The sequence below is a fragment of the Coturnix japonica genome, chromosome 8, assembly GCF_054131305.1.
Source record: "Coturnix japonica strain WE chromosome 8, WE-NBRP24, whole genome shotgun sequence".
Classification (NCBI taxonomy): domain Eukaryota; kingdom Metazoa; phylum Chordata; class Aves; order Galliformes; family Phasianidae; genus Coturnix; species Coturnix japonica.
In genome coordinates, this window is record NC_140670.1 from 17,803,341 (window position 1) to 17,815,769 (window position 12,429).

The 12,429-nt window shown below is 43.5% G+C and overlaps 1 protein-coding gene across 1 annotated transcript; it reads right to left on the reverse strand.

The window, feature by feature from the left end:
• Positions 1-280: 280 nt before the first annotated feature.
• DRGX (dorsal root ganglia homeobox) lies at positions 281-11,688 on the reverse strand. The gene is made up of 5 exons (XM_015866524.3): positions 11,457-11,688; positions 11,237-11,338; positions 8,900-9,072; positions 8,291-8,403; positions 281-664 (listed from the first exon to the last, which is right to left on the reverse strand). The coding sequence occupies exons 1-5, from the start codon at positions 11,631-11,633 to the stop codon at positions 402-404; spliced, it is 828 nt and encodes a 275-aa protein (XP_015722010.3). The 5' UTR covers positions 11,634-11,688; the 3' UTR covers positions 281-401.
• Positions 11,689-12,429: the final 741 nt, after the last annotated feature.

The following is a 12,429-nucleotide window of genomic DNA, read 5'->3' on the forward strand; positions in this document are numbered from 1 at the left end:
ATTCTTGGCAAGGTCAGAATCAGGTGGAAGTGATTGAAGTCCCAGGGACAGCTGGGGTTGGCCCTGCTACTGCTGAGAAATGCAGCCTTGGGAAGCATGGCTGGGGTGTGCAGGATCAAGGGGGGGCATTTTGGCATCTCTGGGATGTGGAAGGGGAGCTAAAAAGTTTCACAAATGTTTCCAAACACAGATTGTGCCAATAAATCAGGAGAATGAACCTACAGCAGTGCAAAAGAAGCAAAGGTGTGTGAAAGGCAGCCAGAGTGGTCACTTAGACTTGCCAGGTCCCTGGTGGCCCTTTGATGTGCTACTGTGGCACGGCCACTCTGAAGTTCCATTGATGGCAAAGCCCCGGTGTCTGGTCTTGGCTCCAAGGCTGTGGGGCCAGTGACAGTCTGGCCTCATACACTCTTCTCTCCTTCCATGTGCTCCTTGGCTGGAGAGGGCTGCTTGTCCTGGCTGCTCTCTGGGCTGGATTTGGCAGGAGGAGTGGGGCTGCTGGCGGTGGGCAGGAGGTTGGCAGACTGCAGCACGGCCTCTGAGTGCTCCCTGGCCTTCATGCGCAGTGCAGCCACACTGGCAGTGCGGTTGCTTTGGCAGCCGTAGGTAGGCAGGAAGGACAGGCCCATGGGGTCTGGAACGCAGCATGAGCACAGTGGACTCCCTGAGAAGGAAGAAGACAAGGCAGCATCACTGCTGGGGAAGGGATACTCCCAATAGCAGGGCACCCTTGTGGGGGATGGTCCTTTGACCTGGCCAGAGTGACTCACACCTGCAAGTGCCACAGCATGCACATTATCTTTCTGTCAACAGTCAAACTGGAGAAGGCAGGGATGGGGTTGGAATCTCAGGTGGCCTAAGTCCCCTCTTCAGTTGATATTTAATAGGTATGTAGATGCTTTCAAGATGTAGATTATTCCTAGAAAAGCTAGATCCTGTTTTGCTGGGGCCCACAGAGAAAGGCAGAATCATAGAATCATAGAATTGTTAAGGTTGGAATGACCAATAGTATCATCCAGTCCAGCCATCAGCCCATGTCTGTGACCACTCTAGACCATATCGCTTAGTGCAGCATCTGCCCTTTTCTTGAATGCCTCCACAGACAATGATACTACCACTTCCCTGGACAACCTGTTCCAATCTTTTCTAAGAAGAAATTAATCCTACTATCCAACCTGAACCTCCCACAGTGTGACTTAAGACCACAGATTCTTGTCCCATCACTAGTTACCTGGGAAAAGAGGCCAAACTGCCACTTACTACAATATCCTTTCAGGTAGCTGTAGAGAGTTCATATATTGCAAGACAACCAGGTCACAGATGGAGCAAGTGAGCGCAAGCAGAGTAAGAAATGAGCAGCAAAGATTAGATTATGCAGCTTTCCCCACCGCCAAGGCGAAACTTGTCTCCAGCTCCTATCCCAAGTTACTGCTCTGTGTCTACCCTCAGTCCCGTGCTGGAGGTGTCCCTTGCCCTCTGCCTACACACCGAAGTCTGATCATTCTGGGCAGCAGCATTTGCTGCGTGTGAGGCTCCCAGCTGATACACAAAGCAGGCAACAGCTGGGCTGCACACAATCTGACACAACAGTGTCTTCCTCTGATCTTTCCAAGCCAAGGACTTGCTTTAATTTCTGCAGTTAATATTTGAGTTAAATGGCTCATGACTAACCGATGGAACTAATAATCTGCAGGGAGCAGGTAGTTTTTCTCTTCCACTGCTGCACTTGCTAGCCAAGGGTCAGCACCCATTTGTGAGGGATGATGGCAGACAGTTGTTTGTTTTTAGGATGCTGGCAAGACTTCTCCACAACTGTTAGAAATTTGCAGTTTGCAGGTAAGGTTCTGGAGAAAAGAATTTTGTGATTGTTTTGAACACAACAAAAGCTTATAGCAAAATCCACTCAGTAACACATTTTTTGATACCACTAACTGTGCTCATTAGGTCATGTTTTGCCCTGCTGAAATGCAGCCAGTTTAGGGGTTCTGAATGGCCAGGTCTTTCACAAGAGAGAGGAGAGGGGGCCTGGTGATTTAGAGTCCCTGCAGTCTGCAGGTCTTTCAGCTCTGGAAAGTCTTTTTTTTTTTTCACTGCTAGTAAGTCCCACTAACTTAAGGTTGGTTTCCAAAATGGAGCACATAAATGTCTCCCTGTTCATCAGCTGTCTTTGCACTGCTGTTCTCTCACACACTATGGTGTTCCACCAGAAATGAACACACTGCCAAGCAGGAGGAGGGGAAAAGTGGATAAGAGTCCATTTCAAAAGAACATAAACCAGTTCCAGCTCCTAAGAATAATTTTAATTCCATTGTTAGAGAGGGATAAAATATTTAACAGCCTTCAGTACCAACCTAAGCTCTTTGCTTAATAATTAGAGCTGATATTACCCAGGGCTCTGCAACCTGAGGGTGCAGAGTTACCTGTAGTGGGAACTAGGATATCTAGCAATAATTCACCCATAAATCACTCCTTGCATTTTCACATAAAACTTCCAAGTTAAAACACTTGCAAACAACAGCTCCCACCTGAAAAAAATACAGAGCAGCTAGTGTCATTTGCTCCACAATCTTGCTGGAGAATAAGAGAACAGGTCTTAGCCCTATTTCTGTTTAATGTAAAAGGAAGATTGAATCTACCTTGCAATTGCCTGTATATGCAGGCAGCAAATCCAATGAAATCCATTGGACTTTTCTGGCATAAAGGCCCGGACAAACAGTATGTGAATCAGCTGCCCATTCAGTCAGCCTATGATGGATGGGGATGTGACCCAAGAAAGAGGCATCCAAGTGTAGCAGACATTGGTATTTTCTTATATCTTATTGGAGTAGACCTGGGCTTATAGTGGGGGAGGAATTGTTCCTACTTAACATCTTCAGAGGAGTTTAGGCACCCAACTAACTCCCATGAAAATCAGTGAGGGTTAGACCTTTAGCTTTAGAACTCAATCCAGCTTTTTCTAGCATCTCTTGCAGTCTGATATCACTTTAATGGGATTTGGAGCAGGTTTATAATACAGACGGAGAGCTGTTTTCTTTCCTTCAGGAACTTACTGCCTCTTGTACACAAAATTAAAATGCACAATTAGATTTCCATTAACTTAGAGCAAATTCTGCTGAATTGATCTGAACCTCCACATATTCCAATATGAGATCATACTTTAAATGCTCAGCCTGAACATAAATACTTAATGTCATAAATACAGTCTGAAATATTTGATCCACTTGGCAGTTTAATTGATCTACTACAGAGACTGACAGGAAAAATTAAATTAGTTCTGTCTTGTCTCTGCCAACATTACATTTCAATTGTAATGATATTTGATCTACAATTTTGGTTGTGGACCTTTCTGCGCAGTTCCCAGGTTCAGTTTCAGCTTAGAGTGAGTTGGGAGTGGGGCTCATATTGATACATGAGTATTTAAAATATATGTTTTCTATTTCAGCCCAACAGTTTAAAGGATTTAACAGGCAGTCCTTCCAAAATGCAGAAACTCAGTTCACTGCCTCTTGCAGTATTTGTGTATGTTAGTATTTAATGTGAACAGCTGAACAGCAAGATAAATAGGGGGAGGGAGGGGTGGAGGTGGACATTAGGAAAAATTCACTTCTAAATTCTCACTAGCCAATGCATTCTGTTTACTTTGCGGTGAAAATATTACGTTCATATTAAATATACTTTTTTATAGTCACATAGGTTTGCTCGAATTCTAAGTCCTCAAAACCTCTAAAATCACCTCCACGAAGGTTGGAAGGTCAACAACAACCTTGAGTTCACATTTTGCCAGTGAAAGCTGATTCAAAAGGAAGCTCCCTCTTGCTCTTCATATACTCTGCCAACATTATGTCTAGTAGAGCCTGAGAAACAAGTGGGTAAAACATAGGTGATTTTATCCAAACCTTTTAGAGCTGTGAAATAAAAGATTCAGGAGAATATGAGAGATATGGACTTAAATGCTGAAATGGGGAGACACCAGATACTTCCAGCGTCATTTAGAGCAGCCTGTTGAAGTTGTGAAGTTGTGGAAAAGGCATTTGTCAAACAGAACTCACTTGCTAATTTGCTATTTTACATGATCTGCCATAGTCACACTGAGAAAAGCCAGTATGTCTGTAACTGAGTACAAATTAATGACAGAGAAAACAGAGGAACTCCTGAGTTCTGATTCCAGTTCCCCAGTCTCAAGGTAAACAGAAGCACTTCAATTCAGTAAGCACCAGTTCAGGGGTAAATCAGGTCCTTGAACACTTTTTTCTCAGCCTACATAGCATAATGATGTTGGGCAAATTCTCTTCATCTTTTCATAATAGAAATCAAAATGTAATGGATGAACAGCTCTAGCTGGGGTTTCTTTGTTGGTATGTTTTGGTTTTTTTTTCCTGGATACTGCAATTAAGCTTCCCCTAATAGGAACAACAGCAACCACGGCAGCAACAAACCATAAAGGAACGTAATCAATGATGCCCTGGAATATCCACTTTGGTGGGCATAATGTAGTCTTGCTTTTCTATCAGTGAGTGGTGTGGAGGTGCCATAAAAACCAACTGAGCTATAACTTGCACAGAGCAGAGCCAGGAGTGAATTATGAAAGTAATTCCCTGACAAGTGTAATTATTTCTCTCCTCGTACACTGCACTTTGAATCACAGGGTCTGGGGAAATTTCAGCGGAAGGTAACAGATACACTTTTGGCCTCAGCCACCAGAAATGGTAGAACACTTCCGCTAAAAACCGGAGATTCTTGTTTACACCCATTAATAACATCTTCTGCATTAATGAATTGCATTCATGCTGTCATCCATTAAGAAGGTACTTTGAGGTCTCTCTGTGCACAGAATGCTAGCTTCTCCTGATGACTCTACTGTTATACAGCCCATAAATAAAACAAGTATTTTCCCTTCATATTTGAGGTCTGCAATTAAATCTACTAAATGGACTGCAGATGCATAGTTTACTGTAAGTGATTCATCTTGGAAGACCATGGAAATGTCAAAGTCACCACAATGAAGTAGCATTGTTGTCAAATTAGGACAATTTCAGAAAGTAACAAACAGCCAAAATTTCATCTGTGTGAGCTACACTTCTTCCAGACTATGGGCAGCAGTGAAGAACTAAAACCCTGAAGTAGGAAGCACAATAATCCACTAGCATTATGACATTATGCTAATTATTCAAATGAGAAATTATACAGGGAGAACAGTTTTCTGCTCAGCTTCCAAAGCAGACCCAATCTCATGTTCCAGCTGTATCCACCAGCTACCCAGAAGCAGCATGTGTGGGACCCAGGAGTGCTGCTTGTTGAAGGGCTGCAGAACCACACAGAGTGTGAAGCAAGCCTACAGAGCACCATGCAGCCTGTCCAAAAGCAAAGCTGCTGCCCTGTGCTAAGCTATCCTGAGATTTCTTGTCTTTGCTAGACTGACTTCATCTGAGAAGCTGTGCTTGTTATATCCTTACATTATGAATTATATCCAGATAGCATGTACCCTATGTACTTTATGCAGCCTTGGAAATCTGGGGCTGGAGCCAAACCATCAAAGTCAGAGAAGGAGAGAGGTATTAGTTTCTTTATAAAAGACAGTGAATTCTCAGGTGGCAGAATGAAAATGGTCCCTGAGAGATGAAATAATTGTTAATTAGTTACATCACCATCATCACTTGTTATTCACTATATTGATTTTAATTGTCTTCTTCTAAAGCATCAGTCAAATATTACTCACTGACACCAACAAAGTGTTGGCTCACAAGCCCAACAAAGCACATCTTGCCTTCTCAAAAGGAAACAGCCTAAACTTCCCAGTGGTGTCTGATGTGCTCAGAGTGCCCTTTTGTTTGCAGATAGTTTTTACAGTCTTACTGGAGAATACCAGAATTGCTTTCCCAGTTGAGAGAATATACATCTATTTACAGGACTCACATAGAGGACCTCTTTATCAGTATTTCCTTTGAAATTTGAATAGAAGAAAGTCAGGCTATGCATCCACTGCTAGTGAAGAGTCTTTGTCTCTGGAGGAATTATTTTGCTTTCAAAAGCACAAAGAATTCCTGGTAGTTTCAAATTGTGGTCAGCATGAAGAGAGGTGCCAGGAAGAGCTCTTAGCCACATGACTTTTCAATAAAATATGCAAAATCTTGTGGAAAAAAAAAAAAAATAAAGCAAAATATTGGAATTTTATGCCCTGTGTTCAGTTTGATGGGATTTTGTGTTGCTCAAAGTTCTCTGCTCTCAGAATCATCATGGTAGAGCTCAGTTAGTATTTCTGTTGCAAAATGAGACTAGATTCTGAAGAGAGATGCTTCAGAGACTTTATAAAGGTACAGAAGAACACACCAAAGCCAACATTTGACATTTCTGAGACCTAGCTGCAGAAGACAGAAGCAGTTCAACCTAGCAAGCATGACTACATGCCAACAGACATACACAGAGCTCATGATAGGATCTGCAGCTGGGTTTCTTAAAATCATAATACCTTACAATATGCCCATCTCCTTGCACATATCTGGAGGCTTCTAGAGTCGCACAGAAAATGTAAACCAAAGTGTCTTAGCAAGGAACTGAAGGTGTAGCTGTACTCCAGATAGCTGCCCATCTCTAGCTGAATTACAAAAAATCTGTATTTTCATCTGGGAATGGTGTTTCAGGGACACTGTCTGTTAGCCTGGACAACTGACTGCCTAATGATTGTATTTGCCTGAGATTGGGGAATAGGATTTTTCCTGTCCCCTGAACTGCTATCAAGCAAAAAAAAGGAGATTATTAGTTTATCCATTCAGTGACTGTTCTGTAAAATCACAGAGAAGATGATCCATAGGTCTTCCAAATAAATAAAACGTTAAAAATCCTCATGACAAATGTTTAGTCTGTTTTTATTTCATTTTGCTGAGCAGCAATTTATTTCTATCATTTTCCTTAAAATTTAGCTACATTTGGGCATGAAACATGAGGAGGCATTGATACATTTAATAAATAAATAAATAGTTAAATAAATTTTAAGGAGGAAAGCATCCACTTCCACCTGAAATTATTTACTCAACACAATCATTCCTATTTTCACACCCAGGATGACATATGTCAGCAAATGTTTTTTTGCCCCCCTAACATAGCTTGTATCTACTCCAGAGAGGCTGTTCCTGCTCAGTAGAGAAGCTCATGGTCACAGAGCAGAAGTGGAGGGGACTGCACAGTCCCACAGCCACTGTCTGCCACACGGTTTGGATTGACTCTCATCCTTTGAGCTCTAGGGCTTAGGTCTCTCCTCTGTGGCCTTTCTTGAATCAAAATCACCTACCAAAATGACACTTGCTGTGCCTTATTCTTTTTTCGGAAAGACGTGGGGAAAGAGGGAAGAGAGGACAGGACATTATACTTAATGCGAAAGTCAGCAATTCAAATCTTTTCTTCAGGAATACACTTTGCACTGATTCAAACCAAAATACTCATGAGGAGAATGAAGTATGCCATGGAGCATAGCAGAAGACTATAGAGGACTTCAGTTTTCAGAGCAGAAGGTCCTCAGTGGGGACATTTTCCTCACAAAATATTGCACCACTCTGAGCACAAAGCAAAGCTACGTGCCACTTTGTGCTTGGCAGTGCTATGAGACTGTACATCCTATAAATCTATAAATTGAATTCATCCTGCTTACACCCTTAGTCTTAGAAATTACTAGACTAGGAACAGCTAATGGATCAGCTGGCGATTTATTTTTAAAAGATGCATACTGCTGCTTTTTGCAGACCAAAGGGATATGGACACTGGATGTAAGCATCCCAATGCCTGGGTCCCATGGAATGTGGAATTACTTTGAATAGTTCTCTGTCACCGTGCACTTGCCATGTTCAAGTTTTCAAGAGGATGCGCTGGTCAAGAGGAGAAAGGTCTAACAGTTACAGAGAAATAGTACATAGGAAACTGCATGTGAAGAGTGGATGAGGTATTAGTAACAGTGCCAAGCAATGTATAATGCAAAAGGATGTGTATAATTAATTTATTAGCATAAATTTGGCTCTTAAAAGAACACATGCAAAGAAAACTTTAAAGGACCAAACCATACCTGCCTGCTAGCAAACCCTGACCTCACTAAAAATAACTGAGCAAAATGATCTTATCCGCAAACCATGCTACCAGAAGAGAACCATTCCTGTACCCATAGCATCAGTCATTGCAACTATCACCAATTGCAACAGAAAGGATCTACCACATACCAAGGGCTTTTCACTGGAAAAGGTGGGAGTATCCATCAAACATGATGGAGATGCTCTTTAAGCTGCTATCTGAAGTTAAAGTCACTTACCTTTGAGAGAGGCAACGTGGGATAAAGCTTGTGCATAGGTGGCCGTGTTGAGAAGAGTCCCAGGCAGGCAGGAGGGGAAGAAGGGTCCTGCAGGACCGACTGCTCGACTCAGGCTGAGGGAGAGGAGAAAGCAGCTTTCAGAACTAGAACAGCTGACTCCAAAAACAGTGTATGTGGATGCACACCAACATACTCCCCAGGGCATAGTATCAATTTCATGATCATGGCTTGATGAAGTGTGAGAAGTGTCCAGACAACACTCAGACATATAGTCTGACTTTTGGGGGGCCTGGTGTGGAGCCAGGAATTGGACTCAGTGATCCTTATGGATCCCTTCCAGTTCAGGATATACTGTGGTTCTATGATTCTGTACTGCTGTCTTGAGAACCAACTGGAGGGGACTAAGCCTGTGTAACATCAGCCTCCCACAGCCACCAGTTCCTCATACCCACATGGGCATAAGGGAGTTGATGGTTGTTCATCTTCCAATGGTTTAGAATGAACTTGAAATTGATACTATCCAGGTGCAGGCTTAGCATCTAGCAATGCAGGTATGTATATAAACACAATGCATGCCTGTCCCAAAGAGCAGCAGCTGATTATTCTTACCTCTGCTGGATCTCCAGGCTCTCCTTTTTATTCCTGGTTTGATCAGCTGGAGAAGGGGAATTTAAGTTCCTGACAGGAGGTGCCACCTCTGCCATTGCTTCCTTAGAGCCCTCTTGGTCGGAAGCCCCCCTCTCTGTTTTCCTCCATTTAGCTCTTCGATTCTGGAACCACACCTGGAGCAGGAGTTCAAGCCAGTCTGAGTGCCACATTTAGCCAAATGTAAAGCAAGTCAATAGTTGATTAATTTTTACACTGATGAGGATAAAATTTCCCCTTATTTGTGTCCATGTTTCTATCCTAGATGAGTCTTAATATTATATTTCTCCCTTGAATACTTATCTGTATAGAAAACAAGCCAAAAACAGGTCCAGGAGTTTTAAGAGTTTTTTTAGCTACCTTGGAGCAGATGCTCTGAAAGCACCATGTTTGAGGTGGAAAGCGCCAAACCTCCCTCGAGGTCAAGGAATCCACATTTTAATACATGACTTCAAGTATTGGCAAGATTGTTATTATTCTCCTCCTCCAACACCATTTTAGTTAGCTGCCTTTTAATTGCATATATCAGCAAACGTTGAATAATGATTTTATCTATATTCTAAATTTAGAGCAGTTAAATGCAAAGCAAAATGCAGACACTTCCTTGCGTCTTAATTGAATGAAGGTCACAGCTATAACAACATTTAATTGAGCTATTTTTCATTATCATATTTTAATGACTTTGCACTGACAGTTCTCCTGCTTCTGAGGAAAGAGCATGATGAAGTCGTTTATTTCCCTATTTAGTTATTGTTTGACAACATCATCTTCGATTAAGACTCTGCTTTATAGCACATTAATCATATTTGAATGAGCAAGGGGTATAAATGTAAACATATCTCCCATCCTCTGTGTTTCCCCATGTTCCTGTATGAAAGCAGGCTAAACAAATGCTTGCATCTATTGTCTGTTTGCATAATAGCCAACAACAAGGCTAAACACCCGTTCTCAGCAATCCAATTGTCACCACCCCTATCTCACCCTTGCACCTTTCAGGAAGAAGTTATGATCTTCCACTTCTGAATGCTCAATAATTGTCCCATTTATCTCAATTTGCAGTTCAGTCTTTAGACACCAATAGCCAAAATGGCATTTTTTATTATTATTTTTAAGCCAGTACCTACAATGCACTGGCAAAAGGAGATTTTCATTTCCAAATAATAATCAGTTTAATTTGCCCGCATATGACCAATGATTCATGTTCAGATTTAATAATCAGGATCGCATAATCTGATTATAGGAGAAATAATTTGTTTACAATCCCCAATTTACTGCGGTGAATTCCATTATCTCTCTTCAGCCATTGGGTTTTAAGAGATACTAACATGACCCTAGGGAACAAAAGGCAAGCTATTATATTTCCTACAATTAGATCTTTGCATAGTCTTAACCCCAAGCACCTAAACAAAAAGAAAAAAAAGAAAAAAGGAAAAAAAAATAAAGAAAAATAAAGAAAAATAAACAGAAACAGCAAGTAGAAAAGCCCCATAAATAAAATGAATACATAATCGGGTTCAAAAAATGACTTGCAAGTCAGTGTGGATGCCTGCAGAGTTGCTCTCTTACAACTGCTGGAGTGCTGCTCTTAGTAGAGCTTGCAAACATTTAGACAAAGTCAATCTCTGATTTAGGCCAAAAAAAGAAAAAAATAGAAGGAAAATAAAAGGGGGGGGAAAGGGGGACAAAACGGGGAGGCGGTGAGAGAAATAAAGGAAGGAAGGGAAGAAGGAAAATGTGGAAGAGAGGAGGAAAAAGAGTGATCATGGCCAATGGCATTCATCGGATCTTATAAAAGGCATGGGAATTGCTCTACAGGCTCCTTAACCATCAGAATTAAGTGTTTCAAAAGTAGAGGAAAGGGAGAAAAGTTGAGGAGGTGGGAAGGCTCCTGCTGGCCTCAGGGCTCCCCCAGCTTCCCCAGCCCATGGCCTGCAGTGGTCCAAGTGGTCGCCAGAACCACATCTCAGCTCTTTTCTCCATGCACACCCCCTCCAAAAGCAAGGAAATGGATGTGCATGGATGTAATTTAGTACCTTGGAGACGCGGACAAATTAGTGTAGAACATTATCACTAGTTAATTATGAATGACCGATTAATCAACCTAATCTAATATTCCACATTATGTTGATGTTATTAAAGTGCATCATGAAAATGACAGATCGTCTTCATTTGCGTTCTTTGGCCAAATGTGCACTCTGCAGTCATGATGTCAAAAAAAAAAAAAAAGAAAAGAAAAAAGAAAAAGAAAAAAAGTTTGCTGGTTTGAATCCCCAAGAGTTCAATCATCCCCAGGATGTTTACCTGCACCCGGGCCTCTGTCAGGTTGATTTTCATCGCCAGTTCTTCCCGAGTGAACACATCGGGGTAATGGGTTTGAGCAAAAACAGCTTCCAGTGCTTCGAGCTGGTGGAGAGGAGGAAAGCGGAGGTGTCAGGGGCAACTCCTTCCACTCGGGGTGGAGAGGATTCGGCACGTAACAGGGGAAAGCGAAGCTGGGGAGGGCAGGAGATCGCGCACCTACCTGCTGCAGTGTGAAGGTGGTGCGGTTACGACGCTGCTTCCTGCGCAGGAACCCGTCGTCGAAGTCGCCGGCGGAGTGCGCTCCGAAGGGGGCAGTGCCTGCGGGTGAAGAGCCGCGGTAGGGTCGCGAGGAAGATGGGGGGGGGGCGATCCCGTCCTGCCGGCCCCAGCTTACCATCCCCAAGGGTGAGGGGCAACCTGCCCCCCGGAAAGGCTAGATTTCGGGTTACTTGGGTTTCAAAACAGTAGAAGGTGTGTTTGAGGAGGGGTGAACCCTCCCGGCCGGGTGTTTCAAGGGGCCCAAAGAGTTGACTGAGCACGAGTTTGTCCCTGTGGGAAGGCTGGGAAAGAGAAGGCAGCAGTCTGGGGTGCCTTGCTTAAACATCACTGCCCTTCCCTTCCCAGACAATGCAGAGTAAAACAGAACCAAACGAACAAGCAAACCCCGACAAGTCCTCAAGCCCCAGGCCCCCAACAACACAACTGAGGTTTCTCCACAAACCCCCTCGCAGAGCCCCCCCACCCGTGTCCTACGGCCCCGCTCCAGATCGGGCCATCGGGGCTGGGCAGCACACTCAGCCCGTAGTACCACTGGTCCCCTCCTCGCTGCAGCCCTTGACCATGTTCCTCGCAGAAACAAACGCCGTCCCGGTGACCCCGGAACCTAGTCGCTTCCCTCCGGGCATTTGAAAAGACATCCTCAGAAAGGGCTTTTCTGTTGCCGCTTCTTGGGTTTGTTTTTGGGGGTGTAAGGAAGCGGCGTTGCTATTGTCACTTGGGATGCTACACGCCAGGCGCTGTAACCCCGCACAGGGCAGCCGAGCTACCCCCCCCTCCGCTTCTGCCGCCCTCTGTCCTCGGGGGCTGCTCCCCAGCTCGGGACGCCAAAAGCACTCACCGGTTATAAAAAACAACAACCCCCCTCTCCTCCCACCAAACAGACAGAAGCGTGTTTCCAAAGCTCTCTGCCAAAA